A 15,000-nucleotide genomic window follows, 5' to 3' on the forward strand; every position below is an offset into this window, starting at 1 on the left:
CATCATCATTGCCTTTTTCACCCTGGGTCAGGGTATAGGCCACAGACAAACAGTTTCCATCCTTCTCTATCCCGAGCTAACTTTTTTTTATCTCATTCCAGGTCTTACCACTTTTCTGTATATCAGCTTCTTTAATTCTTCTCCATGTTCCTCGTGGCCTTCCCCTTGATCTTCTGCCCTGAGGGTTCGAGTCCAATACTTTCTTTGTTATAGCCGAGTCATTCTTTCTAAGATACAGTGCAATAATATCCACTAAACGTGCTCAAAGCGCTTTAAAAGGGGTCCCTGGCCAACAGCAACACGTAACATGTAGAACGAGACACGACGCCTGTTAGGTGATATTGCAATTTAGTTTCGGCCAGAGACAACGCTGTTAACGGCCAGGTACTCATTTTACACCTGAGTATGATGAGAGAATGTGAGTAAAGAGCGCTTTCCAAGGACTATCCAAAGTTCGTAAATCTACGAATAATTCGTCAGGGTATGCAGTTCCATACCCGAGTAACCTCTCTTATCTCAATCTATTCCCCAGCATACATCTGCTGACAATTATTTAAGATCCACCTTTCGGTTTGTTTACCTTCTGCGTCTTCTTTCTTTCTTTCTTCTTTTATCTTTTAATATATATATATTTTTAAACGAATGGATTTTCCCTGTTTTATTTTGAACATTTCCTCATCCGCCAAACCGCTTAATTACAAATTACCATCAGTGACGGTAGCAAAGATGGCAGGAGGGGCGGATGGGGGGTGGGGGTGGGGGGGGGGGGGTAAGTTTTCGAACAAGACAACATAATGTAAGTCTTTTATTATACCTATATAATCGAATAAAATATACAGCGCCAGCCGGGGCGTCTATTATGACAAAAACATACAAATGATACAGTGAGGCAAGGAATGTTAGATCAGTTGAAAAGTACTTTGCGACCGACCGTCCCGTCGAAGCAATTGTTACCGTCCATTTAACGTAACAGAAACCCATATCAATCTCGGGTCCATGGGCTTTAAGGCAACACTTAGCGACACAATAAATATTTACAGAGATGTTTTAGCAGGGAAAAATAATTTTTTCTTACAAAAAAAATGAATAAATGAATGAATGAATGAATGAATGAATGAATGAATAAATCCACTTTCTCCTTGCCCTCTCAGCAAAAGACTCTAGAACGGGCTCAGATGGAACCAAATATTATATTCTCATTCAAAAACAAATACACATGAAAGTACTAATGATGTAGGGAATTGGGGGGGGGGGTGAGAGAGAGAGAGAGGAGAGAGGAGAGAGGAGAGAGAGAGAGAGAGAGAGAGAGAGAGAGAGAGAGAGAGAGAGAGAGAGAGAGAGAGAGATGGGGGTGGAAAGGGCATGTTATCCCTATAGGTGGATATATATGTCTTACCGTGTCCTTGTGAGGGAGGTGCTCTTTGCGGATTTTGAAGAAATTCTTTCCAAGGTTCCTGACGCCTTTGGCAAAACGTTTCTGATGAGAAGATGATTGACAAGACAAGAACAATACATTATCAATCGGTGTTAGGATGCTATTGGCATAGCCAATATTTTACAGATTATACATTTACAACATACGCGGCTCGAACCCCTAAAGAGCCAGGGCCCCTCTCATCAGCAAGTGACTAGTCTATTACATTTGATGAAAGGAAAAATTGTAATATACCACAATCCTATCCAAACAATAGCAAGTATTTGTTTTTTTAAATGTTAATGCTTCAGCAATTATCAACTCTTAATTATATTTAGCTCCCTTGGTTCAAATGACTTTTTACATCCAAAAATAGGATCAAGATAAAAAATAAAAAGAAGAGAAAAGGGAAAGAAAGAAAAAAAGAAAGAAAGAAAGAAAGAAAGAAAGAAAGAAAGAGAGAGAGAGAGAGAGAGAGAGAGAGAGAGAGAGAGAGAGAGAGAAGGAGAGAGAGAGAGAGAAGAGAGAGAGAGAGAGAGAGAGAGAGAGAGAGAGAGAGAGAGAGAGAGAGAGAGAGAGAGAGAGAGAGAGAGAGAAGATATAAGAGAAAGATAGAGAGGGAGGAGGGGGGGGGGGGGGAAGAAAAGGGAAAGAAAGTAGAAACAGACGGAGCCAATGTATACGCTATCAATTCAGCCATTTAACCGTCCTATCTTCTCCCCCCCCCCCCCCCCCCCCCCCCCCCCCCTCCCCCCTCCCCACAATAATGTATGTACCATTGATTGACCACGACTACTGGTCTTCAATACGGTTCAAGTGAGCGCACGTCAGACTTACAATGGCTCCATCTGATATCCGACAAGAGCGAGATGTTGGCAGTCTTGGATCAATAAGAGACTTTTCGGCGGCGATACGAATAAGGAGAAAAATGAATAGGTGCTTGCTGTTAACAGGGGATCCCGATAACTTATTTGATAGAGCACTTGTGCTTCACGCGCACGCAAAGGGACCCGGATCGATCCCGAGTGAAATCTAAATTCCCCCTGTCCACGAGGCAGCGACTGGGTAGCTGGATCTGTTTGATATGGCGGAAAGTACTTTGCAATAGACTAAAATCCTAGCAAAAGGGTAGCCAGCATTTGCTAGTGTACGCTATAGATACCGGGATAACATGGGCCTTATGGCTCAGAAGGACTTCTTTTGTTATTTGTCTGTTTACTGTTGCTAGTTGTAATCGGCTGGCTTCGGAGCTTATAACTTCAAACTAGTATTTACAATGAGTTCCAACCTGGTAGACTTAAAAAAGGATTTTTGATTAACTGCTTGGCCAATCAATCCATTGCGTTTGTCTGGCGATGACTTTGTTGTTTTGATTTATTTTTATGACGATCCTTTTTTCTCTCTTCTGTATATCTTTCCCCCTTAATTATTTTTGCTCATGTCGCCTTGTTATGTTTTGATTTGTTTTTCATCTGGGGTTGAATGGTCGTTGGAACGTTGCCATAAAATGTGTTACTTTTCTAATGTCTATATGTGTGCCCTAATATTAAAATACTAGAGTATGAAAAATCAAACCGTCGTCGTCGTCGTAGTCGTCATCATCATCATGATCATCATCATCATCATTATCATCATCGTCGTCGTCCACACCACCACCACCAACATCCTCATCATCCACGACCACCACAACCATCATACTACACTGAAGTCATCTGACAACATTAATATTACCAATAAAGTCGTCTTTCTAACATCATTATAATAAAATAAGCAATCACAAGATACCCACTATCAAGTGTACAATTACCACGACTACCAACACCACCACCACCACATCAACACCAGCATCACCACCACCATCCGTAATGTCCCGGGCACACTGTGAGTACTTACCATATCCTCTTCTGACCATTTCCGTTCGATGTACATCACAGAGGGGCCTTTGACCAGAGCTTGCATTGACTTGGACGTGTCGTAATTGTGTTTGTGGAGCTGGAGAACAACAGACAGGAAGGCGGGGAGGGGAGGAAGGATGTGGAGGATACGTTAATGAAATGAAATTTATTGGATAAGTATGAGATGGACGGATGGATTTGTGGATGGACGGATGGATGGATAAATGTATGGATGGATGGATGGATGGATGGATGAAAGGAATGGCAAATTGGTTGCATTTCCTAAGCGCTTATCCACGATAATACACTACACTTAAGAGTAAACACTTGATAATTTTCAAAACAATCAATTGGTGATGAGGAACAGAGTACAATTAATGCATACGGCATGACGAGACATGCAGTATCTTAGGTGTTTGTATCGTTTTCCTCCAAAGTTAGAGCTCATCTCCGATAGGGCGAGTAAATATTGTGTGCATAGGAGTATAGAAATTCGCTTTTTATTTAATCGGTTGATGAATCGGAGTAGGCTATAGAATTCTCGAGCGCTTAGAAGACAAGACAAAAATAAACAAAATACACAGCAAAACATAATAAATAAATAAAAGAAACAATTGAATCAAAAGAACAGACAAAAAAAAAAATTATATATATATATATATATATATATATATATATATATATATATATATATATATATATATATATATATATATATATATATATATATATATTTAAAAGGGAAATAAATAAACAAAAAACAAACAAAAAAAACAAATAATGGAAATTATCCTAGATTAAAGCAATCATTCCCGAAGCTAAAAGTGAGATGGACCCAATAAATAGCACTTATAACGACAGAGAGAGGAAAAACCTGAATCCTAGAAATGTTCACGATCCTTCGCAATATAAACAACCAATCGCTCTTCTGTAGTCGTACTCTGACAAAAGTTGTTTTGTTTTTTCTAATTAAAAAAAAAAGTTTGGCCAGAAAAATATTCCCCAGCATGCTAATTAAACAACCCTAAGCCCGAGACTACAGTAGAAGTCTCGGGTCTGAGAGTTGATGTCAGTTGAATCGATCGAAAATTGAATTGCTAGTTTTATGGCCAAAATGATAGGGGGAAAAAAAGCTTTTTGTTAGAGTTGGGAGGCATAGATCCTGTAAAGCCAGACAAATGAGTGGGTGAAAGTGAGAAAGTGTTTGTATTCTGTAAAGGGGCTGCTGGGGTTGGATGAAAAAGGGCGAATTGGATAGATAGATGGATGGAAGAATGGATGGATGGATAGATAGATGGATGGAAGAATGGATGGATGGATAGATGGATAGATTGGCGGATCGATGGATGGATGGATAGATTGATCTGGATAGATCGATGGATGGATGAATGGATGGATAGATAGATGGAATAATGGATGGATATTGTGTGGATGTGGATAGATGAGTGGATGGATGGAAGTGTATTGATGAATGAATGAACGAATCGAAGTGAAAGTGATAACAGAACGGTTTACATATCATATATCATATTGAGAAAGGGTGGTGGTGGTGGGGGGGGGGGGGGGGGGAGAAGAGGGTGAAAGCTCAGTAGAACCCACACCGCGAATATTTATTACAGCCTCTGAGGAATTGAGGAGTTATCATCGGCATTAGGAGGAAGTCAGGATTCATTAATCGGAACTCATGTAGTAACCGGTATAACACCGCACCATATCCATAATCTACGACATACGGCCTGGATTAAAACTCACGGCATTTATGTTGACTGATATCAGACCCGTAGATTATCGTCATATTCACGATAGAAAGCGATTAAAAGAACAAGAAAAGTTTTAACAGTTTGACACTGATCGTGACAACAATAACAACAAAAACAACAAAAATGAGCCAAAATAATTAAATTCCAGTATGTAAAAGTGGGTTTGGGTTTCTTTTATGAGAATAATAATATGCAAACAAACGTCCTTAATCAAATTCCACGCATATCCCACTGAATGACTGATGAAAATCGTGAAAATTCTATTGTGTGTAGCACTGAGGTAGCACGTCTGACCGGAAATCAGCAGATCTGAGATTTAATCCGCAGTCCACGAAAGCTGGTTTTGTGGCTTGTATATTTTTTTTCCTTTTTTTTCTTTCTTATCTTTCTCCTTTCACTGACTGGCATTGCATCACATTTACAGATTTACAGATTATTTTATTTTCTTGAATTGTTTGTTATGTTCGTATACGCTCAGAAAAAAATAGCTCCTTGGACCTAGTGTTGGCTCTAAAGGACTACTCGGGATGGGATGGGAGGACTGGACCCACACGCGATATTTACAGCTTCTCCCCAGGGGATTAGGGGTTATTATCGGAATTAGGAAGATGTCTGGCTCCTTTCTAGTTCTCAAGACTTGACTTATTGGTGCCATCAATACCACTGGGTGGAAGACGAGTGAGTGGATGGGGGAGTGGGAGGGTGGGTGGGTGAGTGGATAGATGGATGGATGGATGGATGGATGGATGGATGGATGGATGGATGGAAGAAAATACAGACAGAGAGACAGATCAGACAGGCAGACAGATATATAAACAGGCAGATAGACGAACAGACATATGGATAGACAAACGGACAAACTAGCCGACGGATTAAAAATGAAAGGATTGAACAACATAAGGACAGAGATCGACTGAGAGCCCAAGGTTGACTGACAAACAAACAGACAGGAGGACAGACGGACATATAGACAGACCAGTCAGTAATAGGAGACTGGGTGGATGATCAACCAATATACATGTAGTTAGAAAAACAAGATTGGCAATAAGATAATCAGACAGATATAGAGACAGACGAGCAAGCAGGCAGACAGGAAGGACGAGAGAGAGAGAGAGAGAGAGAGAGAGAGAGAGAGAGAGAGAGAGAGAGAGAGAGAGAGAGAGAGAGAGAGAGACCGAAGATGAATGAGTGGATTGGTAGCTGGATAGAGAGATAAATTGACAGACAGGAAAAAAGACAAGGGAGGATTTGGGAGAGAGAGAGAGAGAGAGAGAGAGAGAGAGAGAGAGAGAGAGAGAGAGAGAGAGAGAGAGAGAGAGAGAGCAGAAGGGGGGGGGGGGGTGTAGGGAGGAATACGCATAAAAGATCTTAAATAACAGCCAAACACGACCCTCAGTAGGTAAAATAAACCATACCCTCTCGTCAAAACACACTGCTGCCATATTATTATGCATGCATAGATTATTTGATCCCGTCTGCGAATCAACATCTGTGTTACATCTCCAGTTTGCACTATATCTATCTTCCTTCTCTCCGTTGATATTGTATTCATTGTAAAAACCCTATTCTCATTCGTTATCATTTTACTTTTCATGAATATATTCAATATTCTTCCATAATATCAGTGACTAAAGCGTAATATCATGTAATATGAGTGCAAAATCTCCCAATTACAGTATATCTTTATCTTAGTTCTATCGTTGACGTTTTCATTTTAAAATCTTTACTATATCGCATACACACCATGCATTTCCTCCCTGACTTCACATTGGCTGTAATTTTACTTTTCATGAATATTCTCAGCTTTTCCCATAATTTCAGTAATGTCACATCTAGGTGCAAACTGTGTCGCCCAAATATCACAGTTATAGTATTATTTTTATTTTTTATATTCTTTCTACCTTGCTCGTGGCATCGGATACATACATTGAATTTCCTTCCGACTTTTCATATTCGCTATAATTTTCCTTTTCCTGACAGGGATAAAAAGCCCGACTAAACAATAATAATATGGGTGCAAATTGCGTCGCCCACACCCACAGTTCCTATTTTCATTTTTTTAAACTTTACAGTGTCGCATTCACACATTGAATTTCCCCTTACTCTTCCCATTTAGCAGTCAGTTTCTTCTTCGTGAATATTTTTCAATATTTTCCCATAATTTCATTGACCAAAACATACTACGGGTGTAAATACAAATGCATTGCAATGCAAAATCATTCACTTTTTTTTCTTCCCTCTCTGACTGCAAGGTCTGGTGGAATCAATTTCATTAACTTCATTCTTTTCTTTTCCTATCCCCCTCCCCTTCTCGCTTCATTTTCTTTCCCTTTTTTTTTGTTTCTCTTCCCCGTTAATCAATTGACATACCCATGACCCTTGACAATCAATGTTTCAGCTCACGCCCCAGTGGGACAAGGAAACGTGCATAAGTGCCTTGTCCAAGGACACAACGGCAAACCCAGAGGAAGGGAAGGGAAATTGCTCACATTGTGACCAACAGGTCATATATATTTATAATAATACAACACACGGATTGATAGATGAAAAAAGCCTATTTTTAGTATTCTGAGGGGGCAAAAGCAGAATTTTTAATATGTTTATTTTGGACAAGTGTCTAGCTCCTAGCCAATATTTCAATTCCATATTTCCAATCAAAGTTTAATACTGACCGTGTCCAGAGCATTGACCGTCGTCTCGTCCATGGCTTCAGCCTCACAACGGTCTTCGGCCGTCCCACCACACATGCCGGCAAAAGCTGCTATACTCCTGTATACACGTCATGGAAAAAAATAAATAAACTAGTAGTAGTAATTTAATAACACAATCATAATCCACGCACCATCACATTATAATTTAACCCCAAAATAATATATTTTCAATAACTATTGCATCAATATAAGTAGATAATTAATTTTAAATCCAAGAGAATGAAAACACGATGATTGCTTTGCAAGGTTCACTTTTTAAGTGATTGCGCATGTACAGGGACGCTTTCTCTCGAGCAAGTCTATATGAATATTCATTGGGTCTTTAAAATAGTTTGATGAATGTAATTGAAAATGATTTCCTGAGTAATAATAATAATGGACTCTTATAGTTATGAGGTTCTTGGCGCTTTACATCAACACAACAAAATTCAAGAAAATACATGACATCAGAAAAGAAATGTTTTCAAGGATTTCTTGGAACACAGAAAATGATCTGGACCCCTGGAAGGTCTGTGGAATGGGGTTCGATACAGACGGATCAAATGATCATCATCGTCATCACCACCACCACCACCATCAACACCACCACAATCATCATCACCATCATCATCATCATCATCGTCGTCGTCACCACCATCTTGAGTGAATTGGATTCCCTGTTCAGAACAAGTAACCACAATATTGAGCTTAACTCGATGAGAATGTCGTAGGCTACGTACCTGGCAGCCCGTAGGTACATGAGCAGGTCCCCATCCACGACTTTGTTGGGTCTCCATCGGATCTCCTCACGGGACTCGCACCTTTCCGGCATGTCGTTGGGATTCGTGCCTGGCCGGCATTCGGGCAGCCGAGCCTAGGGAGGCAGAAAGGGGGGAAAAAATTCATTTTGACAGATTTATCAAAATATTTAATTTAATAAATAAATAAATAAATAATCAAATTATTATTATTATTATTATTATTATTATTATTATTATTATTATTATTATTATTATTATTATTATTATTATTATCATTATTATTATTATCATTATTATTATTATTATATAATAATAATAATAATAATAATAATAATATAATAATAATAATAATAATAATAATAATAATAATAATAATAATAATAATAATAATAATAATAATAATTAGGAAACTTCAATTTAATAAATGATATCACTTAAAACTTCAAATTTGTTTGTTTTGTTTTTGTTTTGTTTGTTGTGTTTGTGTTTTTTGCTGTTGTTTTTTTTTTTTTTTTTTTTTTTTTTTTTTTTTTTTTTTTTTTTTTTGGACATCTGATTCACCCTGGCATAATTATCAAATTGAAGCTATCGGTTACATAATATTTATTTTATATCCACTCACCTGGTGGCTCGGCCCAACCCTGATCTCTCCCTGAGTGGTGGCCAGCCTTCTGTTGTCGGGCCTGTAGGCAAGGATGTAGAAGAAGTGGTCGGGCCTGGGCACGAAGCAGCTACAGGCCGATTTCAAGTCTGTGTATTGGACCACGTGACATCTTCCCCTGTGGAGAAAAGAATCGTCAATACCGGAATTTTAAAATCTACATTTGAAGATTATTTTTTAAGGAAACATCTCCGAGGTCATCATTTATAAGAGGAAGAAAAATGCCAGCCTCTCCACCGGGATTCGATCCGCGACCTTCCAACCCAAAGACAAATACCCTAGCAGTACCTTATACGCTCGGCATAAAAAGGGATACGGACAATAAACAAGAAATGTTTTATTAAAAGCCTTTAATTATACTAAGTGTGGTGATCTTAACAGAATATCGATAGTTCTCACGACACCCAGTGATTTGAGACGTCTCTCAGGACTCCTTGAGACCTTTACAGAAGACCAAAGAACAAACCGCTTGATGTGTGTGACTGGGTGGTATAATATTTATACAGCTACAACGGGTCGTGAACGAGAACACGGAGGTCTAGGTATGCAGACAACAACAATAAAAGGAGGCCTCATCTTTGTGCTAACCACTAAGTACGAATTGGATAGGTAAGAGGTTTCGGATAAAATAATAGTTCTCATTATTGCAATTACAAAAATCAATCTAGGAATTTGTTTTGGGTTGCGTTGCAGTTGTTTTGTTTCCTTTATCTTCACAGATTTCTTTGATGAAAAAAAATAAATTAAATTTCAATTTTGTACAGGCCAGGGCGAGGAATAAGGCATCCTTTTACGAAATGCCACAATAGGTGCAAATGTGTAATCAAATACTGCCCGACCATACAATGACAGATAGGCTGTCTTCAATTTAACCAGAAATCTTTTATTTCATATGCCCATATAATGATCAATGCCCATCAATGTTTTTGTTTATTCATCTTCACAACGCTACTACCACATTATCTCATCCTGTATTGTTGATAAAGGGGAAACCCGAAACGTCCATTTTATCTGTTTTCGTGTATTAAATTGAAGCTTACATTGAATTTCACATTGTTATTTATTTCTTCGAGCTTCGAGCAGCAACATTTACAATACCATATAATAACATAACACCCAAATTAAGCTATTGCACTACACCACTTGTGAAGGAGGACCAAAAGGAAGGACCAGAAGGGCCACATTGTCGGCATCTTTCCTTTTCCCCTTTGAGCATGAAATTTAGTCCTTCTTGTTCACTGTAACGCTGCAATTCGACTAACGCCTAGGTTATATTTCGTTGGGGTTTTGTCTCTTTTTTTTTCTTCTGTTTTTTTTTTTTTTTAATTTGTTTTGTTTGTTGGTTTGTTTTTTTGTTTGTTTGTTTTTTGTATTGTTTTGTTTTGTTTTTGTTTTTTGTTTTTTCTTCTTAATACGGAGGTAGATCCTCATGTAAAGCACTACCCTCCCCAGAGATGAATGAAAGGAATTGTATTCATTCGTTCATTCATTGGTTCGTTCATTCATTATTATCCATTTATCTATTCAATATTCATAAACAAAAAGTTAACTGACCAAATGAGAAAGAAGTTGTTTTGTCATAGTTGGACAATGCCTAAACCTTCCAGTTTCCAGAAGGTAAGCCACAAACCGGGGCATGTGCTAAACTAATCTTATCTCCTTTCCATCAATTCCGGTTATGCGAATCTTTAAACAAAACACAGCAGCGCGCCGAGATGATTCAGAGAAAGCAGAACAGGTATGAAAAAGTCATGCCAGCAGGTATACCCGAGAAGAAAAGAGGAACTTAAGAGGGGTAGATTATCCCAGGAATTCTGATGCGGGATGATGATGATGATAATAGAAAAACCAAACCATCACCTCTTGTCGTACACTGACAAAAAGGCCTTTATAAACATTTGGGCCAAAATAAGTAGTTTTTCCTTCAAATGTGGATTGATTAACTTAGATATGATCTTTCACCCCTCACATTAACCAAACATGCCAAAAAGTTTCTCATTTCTTTGGTATATCATGTTTGAGACTTTAAAAAAAGAAATCAAGTCGAATCTTAATCAGTCGATATTTGAAGTAAATGATTTCTGTCCAAACTCATTAAAAAAATTTTAAATTGTGTTTTGTCATTGTCCAGTAGACCCGAGTTGAATGTTAATACAGATAGATCAAAGCTAGATAGACAATCTTTTGTAATATTTTTATTATGTATTCGTGTAAAGTAACACTTCCGTTAGCGTTCCATGATTCCGAAAGGTAGGAGGTAGATAGGAGGTAGGCGGCTGTGATATTTTGTACAAATTATTATTGAAAGTTTGCTAAGGCCTGGGCGCGTTGCATGGATACCGATTGTAAATTAGTCTGTATTGGGAATGTGATGGGTGGGGGGAGGGTTTTTACGTTCATCTTATGGAGGGTGATCGTTACTGAACTGACAGAGCAGTAATCTCCAACGAAAATATGCATAGTTCGAATCCGCGTCGGTTTCTTTTTTTTTTTTTCTGACGCTTATCAATGAACATTTTTCAACAGAAATGAACAGAAGGGTCAAAATTTAATTTGATGAAAAGCAAAGTTGAAATAGGCGACCTTTCAACCTTACATCTGAAAATATCGAACAAAAGCGAATATGACAATCTTTTTTTTAAAAAAGATCAAAATATCAAGCACACAAAAAAAAAACCGTTTCGATCTCAAAATCCTTCTTTAGTCATTAAATAACAAAAACAATTCTTTTTTAATTTATACAGACGGCAGAGAAATCTTTTGTTATTGGCTGAGGAATGATTTTGAGCAAGAAACGCTCCGTGTTTAGTATTTGGTTCGGTTTTGAAGCTGTTATACTCATTTTTGTTCATGCCTTTTTACAGTCCAACATTTCTAGCCGCTTAGTATCGCTTTGACTTGTCTGAAATATCCTATTTTAAAATAATACGTTAATATCGAATTTGTTTTTAAACCGCAATAAAACACATCGATCTTGTTGTGTACTGTCATTCAACAACCACCGCCCCTTTTATGGTTTGTTGTTTTAAACGACAAGTTCAAGTTCCTTGCTCGAAAAGTGAAGTCCAAGTTTTATGAAGGAATCACTCCCATCTGCCTAAGTGCAAAGAGGTCTGTCTCCATTTCAGTTTGTTTTTGTTTTTGTTGATGATGATGATGATGATGATGATGATGATGATGATGATGATGATGATGATGATGATGATGATAATGATGATGATGATGACGATGATGATGATAATGCTATTACTTTTATTGTTTTTGTTGTTGCTGTTAATATTATTACTATCATGGCCCCCGTTGTTTTTTTTTTTAATGAAACCAATGATATATTAATAATATAATATTATCAACTAGCAGTATAAATTCATCATTTCAACTTTCAACTTCACAATACAGTTAAAAGACAACAAAATTAGTTGTAAAATCCAGAATTCCGAGTGATAAAACAGCGACGGCAAATTAAGTTGTTTTCTCACCCATACAGAATGTATTCTCCTAAACGCACAATTTCTCTCTTCTCGCACAGATAATGATTTTGTAATCTTTCCCGCAAACGTTTTCTACATTGGAAGAAGGGGGAAATGGCGCGAGCAGCCTTATAAAAATACACTAGCCGCCTTCCTAAAACACAGAGGGTTTTCTCATTACTGATATTGTTATTGTCATTACAGACATGCACGGGACACACACACAAAAATATCTTCAGTCTCTCTCTCTCTCTCTCTCTCTCTCTCTCTCTCTCTCTCTCTCTCTCTCTCTCTCTCTCTCTCTCTCTCTCTCTCTCTCTCTCTCTCTCTCTCTCTCACTCTCTTACAGATATAAAGTGGAGGTGGGTGGATAGTTTGTTTGGTTATTTTTAAAGGGTTTTACGGTCTTTGGGACACTTTTTAGGTCTTCTCTCACTTACAAATATAAAATTGAAAGGGGGGGGGGGGGGGGGGGGGGTGGTGATAGTTTGGTTGTTTTAAAAAAAAAGCGCTTTCGGGCCCTTGCGACACTTTTTAGGTCATATCCAGCGCCAAGGCGATGATGTAAGAATTATCTATTTGTTTACTGATTGATTTACTGGTTAAAATGATTGATTGCTTGATTCATTCATTCATACACTCACTCGTTCGCTTATTGAATAATAAAATAATAAATTTATTTATTCATTCATTCGTTCGTTCGTTCTTTAACCGTTAATCAATTTCATTCATTTTGGAATTTAAAAAAAAAGAAAGAATAAGATTAAATCCATCTATTTGTACTTTTTGTTTGTTTGTTGTTTAATTTTTGTTTTGTTTAGGTCTTGTTTTGTTTTTGTTTATTTTATTTGTTGATTTGTTTTTGTTTTGTTTTTTTGTTTATTTTCGTTTGTTGTTTTTTTTATTTTTATTTAGTTGTTTTTCATTTAACTTAGAAGAGTGGCACAAAATATATACGAGAATAATACACAGAATATGGGTGAGTAAAATAATTTCCTTTTTTTTTTTAACCAATTTTCTTCAGAATTCTACGGGACGAGGCCACGGATTTTATATCATTTAAAAATTGTAACTCAGATGTTATCAGTGTAAATGACAGGGCTGCTTCATTATCGTCAGGGGAGCGAAACCCAGTATCGTTTTCCCAACAATTTGTTGGGTTTTGCTTTTTTTTCTGGAAGATGACTGTCTGTTATCATCAAGAAAGAGCCAAGTCAGGCAACAAGAGGTGATAATTTCAAAGACAGACAGACATTCTACCTCTCTGTGGTGATCGCTAGTCTGCTATAGCATGGTGTATATAAACTGACAACAAAGGTGCGCGTTGTCGTTCTGAGGTAAACACTGGGTGAAGGAAATAGAACAATAAATAAACAATACTCAGTCCCTGTTCTTCTGCTTCTCCTTCCTTTTGTCTGCGTCTCAATAGAAAAACCACTGCGACTGAAGTAAAATATTGAATGCGGTAAGTTTTAATGAGACTGCTGTTATCCATCACAGACGTGCTTCTACCAATAACAAAGAAAACTTTTTAGGAGAGAGAAAAAAAATCAGGATTTCAAGATAAGATAAGAAAATTTAGAAAAGCAAGCCAAAATACACGATTTCTACCCGTATTCCCATAACAATGTTTAATATTTAATAATTAGTGAAAATCAGTATGCACTTATCTTAAACCAGTACTTACTTACTTACTTAAGCCTTTGGGCTCCCCCTGGAGTATAAGCCGTCGACTTTCTTCCTCCATCTCGCTCTGCTCTGGGCCATCTTCTCCATTCCACTCCAGCTCATTCCCATCTTCTTCAGCTCTTCTGTTGTTGACCTCTTCCGTGTGCTTCTGAGCCTTCCACGTCCTCTCTTTCCTCGCGAATTCCATGTTAGGGTTGATGTTCTTCGGTGGCTTTCTAAGCGTCTGCACAATCCATCTCCATTTCCTGCGATGGGTTACCCACATTGACAGGCTCCTACTTTGCTTTCTTCCACAGTTCATCATTGCTAATTAGTTCTGGCCATCTAATTCTGTATATTTGTCGCAGACAGGAATTCAGAAAGGTTTGCATCTGCTGATGTTGTGCCTTGGTAATTCAACATGTTTCTGAGCGGTTTTTCTTAAACCAGTACCTGCTCCCTAAGTTGTTACTTAATAATTGGTGTAAAATGTAAGTAGTTCAGTTTTGTCATTATATATTTCCTTCCAAATTTCGTAAAAAGAAGAGAGGAGAACAAAACAAAAAATAAAAACAAACTCCTACGAAGGAGGTGGGAGGGGAGTAGCGCTTTTGGCCAATTCTGGCTCCAGACAATTCAGAACACATTTTTTTATCAGTGTAAGTGGCAAGCAAGTCTGCT

The 15,000-nt window shown here is 37.8% G+C and overlaps 1 protein-coding gene across 9 annotated transcripts in view; it reads right to left on the bottom strand.

The window, feature by feature from the left end:
- The window catches only part of LOC144970831 (uncharacterized), a 171,315-nt gene that overhangs the window by 28,874 nt on the left and 127,441 nt on the right, over nucleotides 1-15,000 (bottom strand). For all 9 annotated transcript variants that reach the window (XM_078910899.1, XM_078910903.1, XM_078910901.1 and 6 more), the window contains 5 exons: nucleotides 9,143-9,299; nucleotides 8,500-8,633; nucleotides 7,742-7,838; nucleotides 3,308-3,406; nucleotides 1,397-1,477 (listed from right to left, as the gene is read on the bottom strand). In XM_078910899.1, coding sequence (XP_078767025.1) covers nucleotides 1,397-1,477; nucleotides 3,308-3,406; nucleotides 7,742-7,838; nucleotides 8,500-8,633; nucleotides 9,143-9,299 — 568 coding nt within the window. The remainder of the gene's footprint in view (nucleotides 1-1,396; nucleotides 1,478-3,307; nucleotides 3,407-7,741; nucleotides 7,839-8,499; nucleotides 8,634-9,142; nucleotides 9,300-15,000) is intronic.

This window comes from Berghia stephanieae, chromosome 4 (genome assembly GCF_034508935.2).
Source record: "Berghia stephanieae isolate SIO BIC M18660-M18661 chromosome 4, UCSD_Bste_1.3, whole genome shotgun sequence".
Classification (NCBI taxonomy): Eukaryota; Metazoa; Mollusca; class Gastropoda; order Nudibranchia; family Aeolidiidae; genus Berghia; species Berghia stephanieae.